The sequence below is a fragment of the Schistocerca serialis genome, chromosome 2, assembly GCF_023864345.2.
Source record: "Schistocerca serialis cubense isolate TAMUIC-IGC-003099 chromosome 2, iqSchSeri2.2, whole genome shotgun sequence".
Lineage (NCBI taxonomy): Eukaryota > Metazoa > Arthropoda > Insecta > Orthoptera > Acrididae > Schistocerca > Schistocerca serialis.
The window spans coordinates 617,856,658-617,874,467 of record NC_064639.1 but is presented as its reverse complement, the minus strand read 5'-3'; the positions used below and the strand labels follow the sequence as shown (position 1 = coordinate 617,874,467).

General features: G+C 42.5%; 1 protein-coding gene across 1 annotated transcript in view; it reads left to right on the top strand.

Moving 5' to 3' along the window:
- The first annotated feature begins 6,109 nt into the window (after positions 1-6,109).
- Positions 6,110-17,810, top strand: part of LOC126457670 (succinate--CoA ligase [ADP-forming] subunit beta, mitochondrial) — an 87,809-nt gene continuing 76,108 nt past the window's right edge. Inside the window, exons 1-4 of the mRNA XM_050094171.1 lie at positions 6,110-6,267; positions 6,508-6,770; positions 6,864-7,026; positions 7,102-7,204. Coding sequence (XP_049950128.1) covers positions 6,202-6,267; positions 6,508-6,770; positions 6,864-7,026; positions 7,102-7,204 — 595 coding nt within the window. The 5' untranslated portion in view covers positions 6,110-6,201. The remainder of the gene's footprint in view (positions 6,268-6,507; positions 6,771-6,863; positions 7,027-7,101; positions 7,205-17,810) is intronic.

Genomic DNA, 17,810 nt, shown 5'->3' with positions numbered 1-17,810 from the left:
AGGGAGACACCAGAAAGGATGACATCGACATCATGAGATTCTTCACTTCCCTATTTCATCTGTGGTGGACGTTTTGCCTTTTATGTTTTGCCCTGGGCAGGCTTCGGAGCCACAACTGCAGCTGTGGTTGTGTAGCACTGAATGTCATACCGGTCTGGAACTTCAGAGGGGCAGGGACCTTGACAGTGTTGGTAGCCACTACTTCTTCTGAAGTTCTGAGGGGAGGGACAGGCTTCGAAATGACTGAAGCAGCGCAAGTGCTTGGAGAAAGGCAGGTACTAGTGTTGACACTAGTGACTTCCGTTTGCGTAGCAGATCAACTTTATGCACTGGGTGTTTAACAAACAAAGCAAAGGAGGTAGCGAACTTTGGGGGCAGCACGGCTTTGTACATCTTTTTGTTTTCATTATATGGGACACACTTCATAGCCTTAAGCTCTTGTATCTTCCGTTTTTCCAGATACACGCTGGACAAGGTGAGCTCCAGAAAAATTCACACACTTCAGTGGAGATGAACAAAGGACTCCTTTGTGGGCGGCCTTGCCACGTTTGCCAGAATAACTTCTCCATGACACACAAGAATAGTATGCCCAAAGCGCTGGCATTTGAAACAATGCATTGAATTGGGTCTTAACTTGTTGGTAACTAGATGTTTCCTCCAACAGGATCCCACTACGCAATTTCTTAACCAAGTGCCAGCAATGCTTTCTAACCCTTTTTGCATACAGAAAGATGAAACTTTCTCAAAACTGCCCTCTTTCCCCTTTGCTCTGTAAAATACATTCTGACTGTCAGTTTGTGTTCTGTTACTAACCTGCTGGAAGGAGGAAAAGGAGATAGTTTCGAGGGTTCCATCTCAGTCCCACGAGCAACTAGGGAAATAAGGGTCCATTCAGACAGAGCCCTGTGTGCCTGAGTAAACTTTATACAACTAAGGTGCAGCAGGTTCCCCAAATGCTGCCCACTAGCGACTGTTCCACCTCAACGACAATGCATCTCATCAGCGTCTAGCACACCTTGAGGTTGAAGGGTTTTTATAGAGACGTTTTCCAAACTCGCGATCCGCGCGGTCAAGGCCAGATACTTGTTCCCTGTGACACACAATTTCCCATCTTCCATGCAGCACACTTGTTGCAATGACAGAGGACTCATGGTGCATACCTCAGCTCAGGAACCCCATGGTCATCAGGCCCAAACCTACCAAACGAATGCTCAGCCCCTGAGTGGAAATCCGTCATCCCACCTGATGAAGTTAAAAGACCTTATCAAATGGAAAGGAAAATTTGGCGTTTTAAGAAGCAGATGTACAGATTAAACCAGACTGGCCATTGCTGGACTAAATGTTTATATAAAACTTGGTATATCACAGTCAAAAGCAGATCGAAATATTGTAGTGTCGCGGAATAGTAAAGAGTTGGAAACGTGGAATATTGTCAAAGTTTCGTTGCAGAAGGTTAGCCAAGAGGTAAGAGGATTGCACATGTATCGGAATGTGTCGTCACGCAGGGGCAATGGCCTGGTTACACACAACAGGCGAGAGAGAATTGCATAGCACGCGGGTTTGTGTTAGACAGAGACTTTCGTAAGGTGTAAGACAGAGGTATAGCGTCAGCTGTACTGCATTTCACAACTTCGCGTAAGTCTGTCGTAACAACACGTAAATCTGTCACAAGCACACCTAAGGGGTGAGTACAACAGATAAGTCAGCAGTATAAGTGGATCAAATGCGTTCATTACAAACAAGCATGACGTCAGGACGTCACTCGTGCTTCCTTTAAATGCGCCAGCTTTGATAGCAACAAGGCACTCGGAGTTAGACTTGCAGTTAGATGTGTACTGGGTCGCTGTGTAGTGCTCAGCTCGGTGATCGACATGTTAATCTTTATTAAGGAGATGTTGCAGTAAGGGCGGCCCATCCAACAGCAGACCTGAGGGGACAGTACCAGCTCTGTCCCTCTGTGCTGCCACTGTCAATCAACAACCCAGGATTAGCAGACATCACAGCAGACTCGCTCGCCGCCAACGCTGACCATATCAGTGAGCCATCATCGAGATCGTGTGGGGTCTAGGCCCTGTGCATCCGCCGTCACAACCAGGAGAGCCAACGACGCTGGGGGATTGCAGCCCATTCCACCCGTCCACCACGAACGAGCCACCAGGAGGAGCAGGGAAGAAATGGAGTGGGATAGAGTACACTCCGCACTACGAGAACGTTTCTCGTGTCGACAACGCCAGGACTCCAACCCGGAGCCTCCTACACACACAGCGACTTGCTGTCTGCCGCCGAGCCGGCAGACCAGCCAGGCGCCGCCAGCCAGGTGTGGCCGAAGTAAGGGCATTCCTCCACTACGTCACAGCACGCGGTGCTGCACTAGCAAGACTGGTGCGGCCCGGAGCTGGTGTCATCGGTCCGAGTCAGGGAAGGTCGTTGATATCACCAAGCTCAGCCAGCCTGTGTTACGCGGGCCACATTGTGCTCAGCAGGAATAAAGGTGTCATGAATTAATAATTTTTTTTTGGCGTTTCTGACGCGTCCACAGTCATTTCCTAGCATCCTGACAACTGGAGAGGTCACCACTCGGCCTCCAGTCCACCACAGGCGGCCGGGACCACCGGGGCACCTACAGATTTGGTGTCAGAAGTCGTCGCACCCACCGCCTATGTGTGAAAGAATTAAGGAAGAAATTACGATCATGGCCATATGAGTAGATGATTTTTTTTTATTTTGACCAATACTGAAAATAAAATAGACCTTTTAAAAAAAATTATGGTCAGACTTTAATATGCATCACTTAGAGGAAGTTAATCAATACTTAGGCATGAAGATTCGAAGAAGTACCAACAGAGAAGAATTATGGATTGATCAATCTCTGTACATAAGAAAAATCTTAGAAAAGTTCAGTATGGAAAATTGTAGGCCTATTTCTACCCCAATGGAAAATAACTCAAAACTGTTAATAATGAATGGGGAAAAGAAATGTAAGGAAAGTATGGCCTGCTTGGAAGCTGCAGGATGTCTGCTATACTTAGCACAGACTTCCAGACCAGACATTACACTTGTTCAAAAGCTGAAGCAAGTTTTGAAGTGATCTAAGAGAAAAATATTGGATGACATCTAAGAGAATATTCAGATATTTAAAGGAAACTACTGGTTATAAGCTCAAGTATTCTAAAACGTGAAATGTAAATTTAGAAAAGTACAGTGATGCAGCCTGAGAAAGGGAGCTGGAAAGCAGACATTCCATCATTGGAAGTCGCTTTAAACTAATGGGCAGAATGATATCATGGTCAGGTAAGCGACAGAGGACAGTTGCTTTGAGCACCATGGAAGCTAAATATATGACCTTATCCTTCAATATCCAAGAAACTCGCTGGACCAGGACACTGACGGACGAAATACAATCTTTACAAAAATAAAACTAACTGTGATATTTCATGATAATACCAGAGCTATTAAACTTGTCACCAAAAATGTCACCAGTGTGAAATCTGAGCCTCTCAACAAGAACAAGTTTCAAAAGGTGGCGAAACGTTATGGTCTAACCTGTTATGTGTTCAGTATCTGAAAAACATATGTTCACATGGGAGTGTTCGAGATACATGAACGAAGTATTTTTCCATTTTAACATAAGGTCCACTGAGTTCCAAAGAAAGGATATAGCTCGCTGTGTTGTGAAAAATGCATTTGGAATTATGGTTTCCTAATTTTGCTTGCAGGATAAGCCAACACCACTAGGACTAGAAATAGTTGACAATATTGTCAGTGCTACCTGGGCGAGTTTGTTAGAGAAAAATAGCTCCCCAACAGTATGTACAACCACAGCTAAAAACCAGGAGAATGCCTATAATGGGGTTTACCAGTCAGGAACGAGGAGGAGCATAAATACAAAGCTGCAATATTATTCGAAGCAGGCCACATCAAGGAGAGAATGGTTTGCAAACTACTTTCTTGAAGATGAATCTGTGCTGTAGTAACATGTCGAAGCTCAGTCACATCAGTTTCTGAATGAGGAAGCACTATTGTGACTTTTAAATAAATAAATATTGAATAAAGAATTCAAATTTCCAGATTCAATAGCTTTTCCTCCTGTTAAAAATTTTCGTTAAAAGAGAATTGGTCAACTCAAACCAAGGGGTTTTAGTTTTGTAGAAGCAAACTATTCCATAGCCTAGTATTTTGCATGCCGGTATTTTTCTTAATTCATTTTTATACGTACTCCTAATTGAAAGAATTTTGCGCTACAGCTCAGACAATTTCAACCCATCATGCTCAAATCATATATGACAGTCTCATGGACAGCAACGCAGCTGCTTGTTATTATAGTCAACAGCATTTAAATCCCACAAATACCTATACCTAGCCCAGATATCCAATAAGCAAACAATTTTCTCCATTTCCCACTTCATACTTCGGTTTGTTTACAACTGTCGACAAACCTAATCTCTAGGCTCGTGAAACAAGTGTCACCGAAGTTGGAACAAGCTTAGAATGTTCAGTTTTACCAACGAGTCGCGTAAACGCGCGCCGCACATGCCCAGTGGCTGGTAGTGCAGTTGTGTGCAGACCAGTGGCGCCATGTAAACTAGGCTTTAGGCTACGGTGTCATCGAGATCACGTGCCCCAAGGAAGATCGCTCGTGGAAAAACTATTCAAGTGCCGGTAGTCATGAAATATTTGCAGAAAACAACTCAAACGATAAAGTAAGGACTAAGAATACGTACAATCACGATGATAGATGTTAACTTCCCACGTTGGTATACTGTACCATAGTCCCGCCACCAGCGTCAAAACTCTGTTCCCAAGAAACGTTAACGTCCCGTTACCGTTAACGGCCTTTGTGAATGCTGCCATTTAGTGCATTTTTATGGAATATTTGGACGTTTCGTTCCGTCAGGTATGAATCGACGTTATGTTGTCAACATTTACCGATCTTTTTTATTACTTCAGTCGATATTTTATGCCGATTCACGTCGCGTATAATCCGTAATTGAACACTAACTTGAAGAATGAAAATATCAGTATTATAAATGTAGTAATGACCAACTTATTTCGCTGATTATATAAAAAAATGTTTCCTTCATTCTCTCACAAGGTAGTAAGTTTGAATTTTGATGCGCCAGTAAGGAAACACGTCCCGGTTAAAAACCGAGTACTATCAGCGCCACCTACATGCTTCCAGCTGGTGTTGGTACTACAGATATAATAAAAAAATATAATGTGCTACAAGACGCAGGTGTAGACACTCTGTTGCTCATATGGTCCAATCTATAATTTACAAGTTCAAACTGAATTAGAATAAGGAGAAAAAGTGTTTCTAGCACAGAAGCGCGTAATTAAGATAATAGGTGCTGTCGTTACACCTTAATCCTTAAACGGATGGACTTAACTGAGAACAGCCTCACAGAACATTTACATGAAGTTCCTGGTCAACAATCACTAACAGTTTGAAAAGAACAATAAAGTTCATAAATATAAAACTATAAGAAAAAAATAATTTAGTTAGACTACTTTTCACTCAGCCTTAGTGTTGCACAGAGAGGAATGAAGTATTCAGCTACAAAAGTTTTTGATCGCCTACCAGACGCTGTAAAGAATTTAATGGATAACAAATTTAAACACAGTCTGAAATTATGTCTGCTTGACAACTCATACTCCATAGAATTTCTGTGTGTGTGTGTGTGTGTGTGTGTGTGTGTGTGTGTGAGAGAGAGAGAGAGAGTGAGAGAGAGAGAGAGAGAGAGAGAGAGAGAGAAATAGTTAAGTACAAAAGACTGAATGTCTATGCATGAAAAAAATAAACTTATGGAAGCATGTAAATGATCATCATGTTGCCTTATTTTTCACTGAGAAGATTGGTTAATTGCGAAATTGACTCCTTCCGTATCATAACGCTATGTCGCATTTATGATCCACAGAAGATGGAAACAATTATGGTAACTAATAAGCTCGCTTAAGCTACTTCCACAGGACAAGGATACTTTCGACGCTGTTTCTGCAGAACGAAACTATGTTATTGACCTTTATAACTTTGTTTCATTGTTCACTCGTCAGGAATCGTTTCAGAGACCTTCGTTATCTAAGATCTATGGATTGGTCTCACGTCTAATGCGTTATCTCTCTGACCATTGGCCGATTATATTTTCTTGCTCGACCTTTGGCTGAAAGGTGACTATCGGGCTAGGGGCTTTATTATAGTGGGAGATGGCGACTATGTTACGACAGGGTTGTGCTGTCTTCGAAGCAATTTCTCGTAAAACTGCCCCTAAGGTTCGTTATGCATCGTAAACACTACAGTACGGGGTACAGAGTATTTCGCTCTTACCTAGTATGAAAACGAACAGGAAGTCGATGGTTTTAATTAATGAGTATTATTTTTTCCTGTGACTGTCCCAGAAAGTGATTTCTTAATTTTCGTTGATTATTAATATGTCATTCGTTATGAATGTTTAATATGCCTCTACGAGCAACTTCATAGTTGTATTATGATTATATATTTATATTTTACAGTTCTTGGGTGGCGCTGCACCAGTTCTTCAGAAGCAGCAAAAAAGGAATTTGAATGTACATGAATATATCAGTTACACTCTCCTCAGAGATGCAGGGATACCTGTCCCAAATTTCGGGGTGGCAAAGAATAAGAAAGAAGCGGCTGAGATAGCGAAACAGCTAAACGTGAAGGATATTGTTTTGAAAGCCCAAGTTCTGGCAGGTGGCAGAGGTAAAGGGTCATTCAAAGGCGGCCTTAAAGGAGGTGTCAGAATGGTGTACACGTGAGGACTGAAATTTTAAGTTTCACATTTTTTGCATCTAAAATCGCCTTACAACTATCACAGGTTGTTAACGTGTGCCCAAAATTGTTACAGACCGGAGGAAGCAGAAGATATTGCTGGGAAGATGATAGGCGATTACCTGGTAACGAAACAGACTGGAGAAAAGGGACGAATATGTAATTCAGTGATGGTTACCGAACGTAAATTTCCAAGAAAAGAATATTATTTTGCCATTATGATGGAGCGAGCATTTTCTGTGAGTGTAACTTTTACCTAAAGTGAATTGTGATACATTTCTAGAGATGATATGGGTACTTTTAAATTATTGCAGGGCCCAGTTTTAATAGCTTCATCCCAGGGTGGAGTCAACATTGAAGAGGTAGCAGCAGAAAATCCCGAAGCTATTTTATATGAGCCAATAAGCATTGTGAAAGGTAAAATGCTTTATTCAAAGACTTTGTTGTATAGGCCTAATGTCTGTGGAAAGTAAGATTGTTCTGAAAAGTAATCTACTTTTATATCTTTGTAATGCAGTATGAATGACAGTACATTGAAATTTGATGTTCTATACTTTGTAAAGTACTTGTATGTGTCAACACTACCAGAAAATTTTTATCAAAAATTATACATAAATTACCATAATTCTTTCTTCAGTCCACTTTATAAATGATAATATTGATTTGTGGTAATGTTTCCTTGCTAATGGTAGGTTTGTTTCTGTTTGAAAAGCACAGTTCATTGTCCTTTATTTTAAGAGACAAGAGTTGAGTGTGTTTAGTAGTTAAGTTTGCTTCAGTAACACTGATGCTAGTAAATAACCTTGATATTTGTTCTTACTCAAGCACCACGTGCTTGCTGTGCTGTCTGTATTGGCAATGCATGCAGAGCCTTGTTTGTGTGGCTTGCTGTACACCAGAAACACTGTCTCCCCCCTCCTCTAACAACAACAACAACAACAACAACAACCACCACCACAGTTATGATACACTACACAATTTCTTTGCCTGTCCTTGTCGGATCTGAACTTCTGCTTCATTTAATTGCTTCAAGATTGGGATAGATTGTCTGTCTTTTCTTTAAGTAAAGTTCACACATGTACTCCTCTCCATAGTGTGATACCCAAGGCTCCTGCTGCACTGTGGTTATAGGTGCTATCCATCCAGCCAGCTAGCCATTCATTTGTCATGTAGCTTTTGATCATCATTCAGCATACATAGCACATGCTGTTTACCCAGCATTTTCACATTTAATTTGTTGTTTTCGCTGCTGCACTTGTCTCCAGCTGCTTTCCACACTTCCATTTGGGACTCATTTAATACTACATTGAATGCATTCTCAATAGCTAAAGTTGTGATTATATTCTTGGGACATTCTTCACATATAAAATTGGAAATATGGAAGCGTCCGATCCCACCCTTCTGCTTTGACCCATGACGTCACAAATATGGCGGAAACAAAAACAAACACACACACTTTCCACAAGAAGCCTAGTGACACTAACGGGACAAGCGCGGGAAATGGGGTGTTTTGGGTGGAGGGCAAACTAAATATAAACAAATTTAGACGCCTTGCGTAACTACAACGTGCAAGTGAAGACAGCCATGCATGAATACCCACCCACCTCCCCAGGGGTCGTAACCCCTGCAACCCATAGAAGATAAAGATGCTTCAGTAGCTGATTAGTGTTTTTTCTTTTTCAAAAAAAAAATCTCACGGGATAGAACGAACAGATCAGAAAGATAAATATAATAAACTAAAACAGAAATTTGAGGAAACAGATAATTAAAATAAGTAATAAGTGTTTTTAAATTTAAAAAAAAAAAATCTCACGAGATAGAACGAACAGATCAGAAAAGTAAATAAAATAAGATAAAACAGAACTGGAGACAGCCATACTCAAACCAAACTCCGCGCCGTCATGATGTCACACACGACAACACCCTTACGTCACGGGTCAAAGCCAACGTGTGGGATCGGACGCTTCTGTCGACCCAAAAATTTTTGTCATTAGTACAGCAACATTTAATTAGACCTCGCTTGTTAACAATTTTAACTGGTATTCCTTATAAACCTCTACGAACATTGAGTTTCAATTAGCAACAAATTGAAGGAGGAGGAAAAAAAGAGGCTGCAGGTTACTCCTGTTTATTCAGTTGAATGAAGTATGCACACAAACTATAATCGTTTGCTGCAAGTCAGGCATGTCAAGTGTGCTACTTCATGAACTTGATGCTTCCAGTGTACTTATCACATAGAGTAGATATCTTATTACAGGTTTTCCAGTTACTTGGACTAGAACTGATCCTTCATTCATTTGTGATGCACTTTTATTGGATTACAGTGCATTTATGAAGTTAGCACGTCGTTTGCTGTGTGCTGACTTTGGCAATTCATTTCTGTTGGTCATAGCCAGTCGAGTGATATTCAGCATCCAATAAGAATTGCTAAATCTAATAACTTGCTGTACAGCTGAACACATGAATCAGTTGCTTTTGTGTTTGACATGGGAAGTGCGATATTGATCACAGACCTGGATATTATGTATTATAAAGTTGGTTACTGGTTTTAGTATGTATTTGTTGTATTGTATGTTTCTCAGAGTATAACAGGATTTCTTCAGAAATTTTTTCCGTGTTCCAATGTTATAATTTGGTTTTGAGTTGGCAAAGCCAACAGATGTGCTGGAGGAAAACTGGCTCTGGTGGCAGATGTTTGTGTAGCGTAGCTCAGTTACAGTTTTGAAAACTTGGTGGTATATTTTTGAAATGTTCAGATTTCAAAGGTTGTGATTATGCAGCAACCTAAGAGTACAGAATATGGAATATTCTGTTTTATATGACAACACTATCCCTGCCCCCGTGCCATGGTGGGAAGGCTTTCGTGCCTCAATGATAAAGACAGCCAAATCGTAGGTGCAACCACAGAAGTGGGTTTCTGTTGAGAGGCTAGACAAATGTGGTTCTTGATTAGGGGCTGCAGATTTTTTAATAGTTGCAGTAGTCTGGATGATTGATCTGGCTCTGTAACGTAACAAACATGGCCTAACTGTGCTGGTACTGTGGACAGCTGAAAGTGGGGGGAAACCATAGCTGTTAGTTTTTCTGAGGGCATGCAACTCCATGAAGGGACTAACACAAGAAAGAGCAGTGTGGAGAGCTGCATCAAACCAGCCCTCAGACTGAATGCCGCAACAGCAACAACATTCTGCACAGTATATTCGATTAAGCTGCCATATAATTTCACACACTCCACGTCGTAATTACGTTTATTGAACACAGTTTTCTCATTGTGTCTGCCATCTTGTATAATCAGTCATCTTTCGTCATCTTCACTTCCCATCTTTCATCACACAAATAGCGATCATCTGCCGCATGCTATGCAGAATCTGCACACACTGTAAGTGCACATTTACCATTTTATTGAGTGCACTTATGAAGACTTTTACAGCTATGGGATACGTCTTTGGAATACTAGCTTAAACCAGATTTTTGTTTTTTGTGCATTTGATGCTTGGAATAACAATGAGCAATTATCTGCCTTCACGCCTCCCTCCCCCCCCCCCCCCCTCTCATGGCTCATGGTTTTTTTGTATGTGTGTGGCACCCACTGTGGGGCCCCCAGCTAATGCAGCCCATTCTTCCTTCTGAGCTGCGTTTCCTTGCCCGTGCCCCTCTCTCCCCATTCTTGCTCCTTCCTGCCCACTCCCTCCTCCCCATCCTCACATTTTGGCACTTTTGGTTCCCCACTTCTAAATTTTCTATCATGTGAACCATTTGGGGGTGATCTCGCTCCCTAGTGTCTACGGCGTGGATTCACCTCCTCCCTTCCTTCTGCTCTTCCTTCCCTGCCGCTAGACCCCCTCTGCCCCACAAGGTCACCAGCACATGTAGCCAGTCTGTGTAGGAAGACTGTTATGCACATATGTGGCTGAGCCCCTTGACAACACAAGGATCACACTTCTGATACCTGAACTGTTGCCTCACTGTGTATGCCTAGGAGTGGTTGCTTCTCATTTTGGAGCATTGGAACTCCCAGCAACAGCTGCCATGTCAGGCGGCCCTTGCTGTAACTGGGTGGAACCCATGGGGAAAGTCACTGATCAGAGTGGGTGGTATCAGGGTGGATGCTCCGGGCATGAAGCATGTCATGCTCAAACTCTCTGGCCATTGCCAGGCTTGCTGGCTGGAAGTGAAACACTTTCCCAGCTACCTGGTCTGTCCTAAGGGTGCCCCCCCCCCCTCCTCTGCAGGTCCGTGGGTTAGAATAGGCCCGAGGTATTCCTGCCTGTTGTAACAGGTGACTAAAAGGAGTCTTGAACTTTTTTGCCCTATGAGTTCAGGTCAGATACTATGGTTTGACCTGCCACTTTCAAAATTCTACAGAAGTGCGGGCCACACGGGGAAGGACGCCTTACATGTTGCGCGAGTTATCCGTAATGCCCTGACATTCGATCTCCTAAATCTCTTGTCATGGCTTTGCATCTCCACCTGCGATTCAATTATTTGGGTGAAGACACTTTCCGGGGTATGTTATCTTCTTCCGTTGTCTCCTGTCCTCTTTTTGCCCACATGACAATATTGGATTTCTCTGCACCCAATATCCATCATGGTAGCCAGTCCATTGTGGTGGTAGCCTCCAGACAACACAGGGATTGCACTGTTGATGCCTGAGCTATAAAATCTCCAGGTATGCCAAGGAGTAGATGCCTGTCTTCCTGGAGTATCAGGACTCCTGGCAACAGCCATCATGCCAGTTGGCCTTTGCTGTGGCTGGCTGGCACCTGTGGAGAGAGCTCCTGATCAGAGTGGGTGGCATCAGAGTGAATGACCCGCATTGAAGCGGACTAAGTCATCTCTTGCTGGTGACCATATGGCACCAGCGGTCTCTAAGAAGGGCAAGATTGAATACAATGCCGACAGATATGATCCTAAATAGTTTCCCTCCCTCGCTGCACCGTGGGAGGGATGTAGGACTACAGAATGGAGAGAGTCATATTCACCTTGGTTTTTAGTCTGTAGCAGAACTGATGGGGACTCCTTTCTACCTACGAAGCCTAAGTTTTTTGTTGAACACCTTGAGAAGAAGTTTGGGGAAGTGACAGTGCTGTCCAAGATATGAAACGGCACAGTCTTGATTGAGACAACATCCCCAGCTGAATCCTGAGCATTACTCGCCTGTGACAAGCTGGGTGATATTCCTGTTTCCGTCACTCTCCATAAAAGTCTCAACATGGTCCAGGGGATCATTTTGCATTGCGATCTCCTCTTGCAGTCTGACGACCAGCTGCGCACCAATTTAGAATGGCGGGGTGTTCATTTCATATGGGGCATTTACAGGAGACCCAAAGACAACAGTGTTGCTACCGGTGCCTGCATCTTCCATTGCCTGAAAAGTTCAAGGTGATGGTTTATCCCTGTGACGTTAAACCATACGTCCCTCCCCCTGTGCGATGCTTTAAGTGCTGGAAGTTCCGGCACATGTCTTCCCGCTGCACTTCCAGCACCATATGTCAAGATGGCAGACATCCAGATACTCCATGTACGCCTCCTTCCACTTGAATTAACTGTGGAGAGCACCACTCCCCTTCTCTCCAGACTGCCCAGTACTCCAAAACAGGCAGAAAATCATGAAGTACAAGACCCTAGACCAGTTGACTTGCACAGGGGCTACACGTAAATGTGAAAGATTACACCCCATTCGGTTGACATTGACATATGCTGCAGCTTCTTCACCATCACCGTCCCAAGTACCAGTGGTTCCTCACTCTGTGCCACGAACAGTGGGTGCTCAGGGCCACCAGAATAAATCTGCCCCCTTTGTGGTAGGGGGCAAATCTTCCTCCACTGCTCCCAAAGCACCTACTTTGGGAGCAAGCCCCCCCCCCCCTCCCCCAAACGTAGGGGACATCAGTCCCTTCCCCCCTGCCGGAGAAGCAACAGCCTCCTCCAGCTCCTCTCGTGCAGAAGGGATCTCTTGGGGCCCTCTCTCCCAAGGTCTCCACTAATGCCACGGCGGAGCTAAAAGCTGCTGGATGAAGAGCTTCACAGTCTTCCCCACTGTGCTTGAAGCTGCTTTAGAGAAATCTTTCCAGCAAGCCCCTAAAGAGAAGCGAGAGAGCAAGCAAACTAAGTAGTAGTCTGCTAAGAAACTGGACCCTCTGGTGGCCCCAACACCATCATTCCCTATCAATTCTGCATCTGGGGATGTGATGGAGATCTTGACGTCCCATGCGGACCTGGATCTCTCTGATGCCTCATTCACCGTAGAAACGGCTACAAATACACAATCGGTGGCGCCTGGTGACCCCGAGGCATAACCTTCCTCCTTGTGTGCTTCATGCCCTCCCAGCCTCATGATAACGACATCCTCCAGTGGAATTGTGGCAGTTTTTTCCACCACCTGAGTGAGCTACGGCAACTCTTAAGCTTTACGCCTGCTTTCTGCATTGCCTTCAGGAAACATAGTTCCCGGAAATATGGACTCCTGCCCTCCGTGGCTATAGGGAATATTACAAGAACTGCAGTGACTATAATAATATGTCGGATGAAGTTTGTCTCTGTCTTGAACTCAATATGCAGTGAACCAGTGCCCCTTCAAACCGCTCTTAAAGCTGTGGCTGTCAGGATAAGGACGACGCAGAAAATAACTGTCTGCAACATGTATCTTCCTCCAGATGGTGCAGTACGCTCTGATCGCATTGGATGCACTGATTGGTCAACTCCCTAAACCTTTCCTACTTGTGGGAGATCTTAACGCTCATAACCCCTTGTGGGGTGGCATCGTGAGGCAGAGGCTGAGGCAGATATGTCAAAAATTTACTGTCCAAACTTGACCTCTGTTTCTTAAATAGGTGCCCCCACACATTTCAGTGTGGCCAGTTTCTCTGCCATTGATCTTTCACTCTCTTCCCCTCCCCTTTTTCCTTCCTTACACTGGTTGCCACATGATGACCTCTGTGATAGTGACCACTTCCTATTGATTTTCTTTCCCTTCCCACCTCCCAATGGCCAGATTTCCCAGCTGGGCTTTCCATCATGCAGATTGGCCACTATATACCTCCCGCATTATTTTTCCACCTTGTCATTTTTCCACCTTTGTCAGGTTGTAATGGTGAAATCATGTGTGATCAGTCCTATAAGATAATCTGCACTGTTGTCATTTCTGTTACCTTGTCTGGCCCCATTCACAGTCGGTCAGATCTGTGGTGGAGCACCTTGCAGCATCTTAAGCGGCACACATCCTCTGACAGTCTTATTACCTTTAAACATATTTATGCGAAAGCCCGTTACTTAATCGAATGGAGCAAATGGGTGTGATGTGAACTCTTTCTCCACTCTAGGTTGTTCTGTCCCTTTATGACGGGCGAGAGCTACACTCCACACTCTACAAGGTTGTCAGCAGCAGTCTTCCCTTTCGAGTAGTGCCCTTTCAGGTGGCCTTTGTACAGAATCATCAGTTCTTGCGGGAAACCACGCGACCCTTTTTGTGTCTGAATCAGTATCAGCCTCCTATTGGGCTGCCTTCACCCTCTAGAAACAGCAGGCGTATGTTTTACCCCTTGTTGGGTGGAATCCTACAATGGGTGACTGCTTATGCGCTATTCAGTTGTTCAGGACAGTTTTTGAACACCAAGTAAAAAGGAAGAAGAAAAAACTTTTGTTAAGCACATTATTAACATTATTACAGAACAATGTAAGAAGCCAGTAACATTAGTGGAAACAGTCAAGGTCTGACTGGATACAAAGCGAAAGCTCTAAACCAGAAAAAATAATTTAGTGTGTTACTTGTGTAAATGCAACCGTCAGTAAAGTGCAGCTTGCAAGCACAAGACACACAATTTCTACCATAGGCTCATCAATAAATAAGTTATAACTCTCTTCCCAGTTATTATTTATGTGTAAGTCAGATTTTAAGAAAACAGCAGTTAATTTGTTCGAGAAAAGCCAGTGCAGTTCTTTTCTCGTCCTGAGAGTCTGACATTCAGATACACTTACGGAAAGACGCCAAGTCATTTTTATATGTGGATATGATGAACTGCACTCACTTTTTACTCCTTTTAGATATGTTGAAAGAGAAGTACAAAACCTAATTTGTGAATACGTGATTGATTATTCACAGGCAATAATAGTAGAACAAAAAACATAAACAGAATGACTCAGTAAAACTAACGCTTCACGTATGATCTACAGAGACAAAAACGTAAAGAGGTACTGAGGGAGGTATTGTATAAAGTCGCAACATCATCACAAGCCAGTGCACGTGCTCTGCTCCAGCACTCGACAGAGATGAATCAAGGTCATGTTTGTTTCTGTTTCTTACTCAATAATGGCTGTTTTAGTTTTGAGGTAGGTAGAGGCAATATATTTACTTTCTGCAGATTAAGTAAAGACTTATTAAGTAAAGACTTATTAAGTAAAGACTTATTAAGTAAAGACTTATTAAGTAACTGTTCTGTATACTTTTGAAAACAATTTGCTGTTTTAATTGTTCCTATATTTCATTTTTTCTCCTCATCTGCTCAGATTTTTGCTGTTTGTTGAAATTAATTTTTGCAGCCCCTAAAATTTTGCTGCCTTGCGCAGCTGCCTGTCTTGTCTAATAGTAGAAATGCCCCTAATCCCTTCTTTTCCCTGCTACAGGTAGGTGTGCTGCTCATATGAAACAAATTATATAGGTCAGTAGAGTTTTGGCAGTTTATTGATATAGTACGACACTATTATGTACTTTTGGCACACACAGGCTAGCATAAACAACAAATTAGTATGCATAATGTAAGATTAACATACAATTGTTTGCTTTACATTTTTCTGCGTACTTTGCTCATTAGTTGCAATTCTTCGAAAACACCTGGCTTACAATTTGTATTTTAAGAGTAAAAATGTTTTTAGAAAAAATTTACGGAGTTTGCAGTATTTCCAATTTTACATAATTTTTGACAATCATTCTAGCTCTTTTTTTTTTTTTTTTTTGTCACTGTAGTATGCTGAAGATTAGATGGGTAGATCACATAACTAATGAGGAAGTATTGAATAGGATTGGGGAGAAGAGAAGTTTGTGGCACAACTTGACCAGAAGAAGGGATCGGTTGGTAGGACATGTTCTGAGGCATCAAGGGATCACCAATTTAGTATTGGAGGGCAGCGTGGAGGGTAAAAATCGTAGAGGGAGACCAAGAGATGAATACACTAAGCAGATTCAGAAGGATGTAGGTTGCAGTAGGTACTGGGAGATGAAAAAGCTTGCACAGGATAGAGTGGCATGGAGAGCTGCATCAAACCAGTCTCAGGACTGAAGACAACAACAACAACAACAACAACTGTAGTACCACTTTAGACGTATTTGTGTACGTATGATCTGCCCGTTATGCAGAGATAGCGCATCATAAAGTTCTATTGGTGAAAAAATGCTGACTGTAAACATAGTTTGGTAACCTCAGAAACACTACGATTGCCCTAGAACCCTTGCCATGCGTTCACTATATCAATTAAAACTATGTTTACTTCTCGGATTGGGTATTACATGCATAAGTCCAGGAACTCTGAACCACTGGATCTCAGTAACGTGTAATGATATTGAAAAAAGTCTGAAGTTCCCTGAAATTATCATCTTAAGAACATACGGTAAAAATTTCAATGATCTGCTATGATTAGAAACTGGCAATCTCCACACTGGGTACTTTTTGTACCCAGATATCGTGGTTTTTCAGTTTTCTCAGGAACCTTGGTGAACAAATGCAGCTTTTATAATCTGCTTAAGGTGCACCCGAGACCACACCTAATGTGAACGAACCAGCCTGTGTAATGTTTAAATTTTGATCTTGTGCTGTGAGATAACTACAATATGCCTGTTCTTCAGGTAGGTATACAAATGGAATTAGATGAAAGGCTATCCAAAACACATGATCCTCTTACCTCTGTGATGAATAGTACCCAAGATACAACCCCCTGAAAAATCGCATTTTTGTATGTGACTCTTTGGAATATAATCAGCCTATGCACAGTACCATTAACAGTGGTGTCCTTCGCAAAAAAATTCGTGTCTTCTGGTAAAACAGTAAATTATGTGAATCTGTTGGAAAGTACTGACAACCTCCCCCCCCCCCCCCCCCCCACCACACACACACACACACACACACACACACACACACACACACACACACACACACACACACACACACAGAGAGAGAGAGAGAGAGAGAGAGAGAGAGAGAGAGAGAGAGAGAGAGAGAGAGAGGGGGGGGGGGAGGGGGAGAGAGAGAGAGAGAGAGAGAGAGAGAGAGAGAGAGAGAGAATTTGGCAGCAATCAGTTGCCAGTTCATTAATATCTCTTGTGTTGCAGCATGAAACTTGTTCACCAGATAATTTCGCCTGTTATAGAAACTTAGAATGGGCCTATAGGATTTGATATTTATCTTGGTTGAGAATATCCAGAAGGCTGTGTTCAAGAAATGCAAGATAATTCAAAAAGATAATTTCTCTATGCCATTCAATGTATCAAGTGGTGAATCCTATTCTTAGTAAATGAATTCAAAAATTTTTTTACCTTGGATTTTGAGTTGTATTGCATTAGTCTGACATGGCTCGTAGTGTGCAAATTATTATGCAACAGTACTAACATAAAAGTAACAGGATTTATTTTAATATAATCCCATTGCTGTATTGTGCCCAGAGAGCAGATGAGGTTACTGGCCCTTCTGCTACACTGTCTCTACATAAAACATGTTAACAGATGGCTGGATAGCATGAAAGCTACAGTGTCACCTCCCAACATCTGATGAAAATGGTACATATTACCTTCTTGAAACACAGTTTTACATGGTAGTGTTTGATGGCACTCAACCAACGTTGCGTAATTGTACCAGGAACGGACCTTAGCTGACAGTGAGTTGTGGTTCTGTTCTTTTGAGTGTTTGTAGGCAGATCACTGTTCACTGAACACTAACGTTTAGGAGGATCTGAGTTCAAATTCCATATTTGGGGATTCTGTAGTTTATCTAAATTATATAAAGAAAATACTGGAAAATTCCTTTAAAAAGGATGC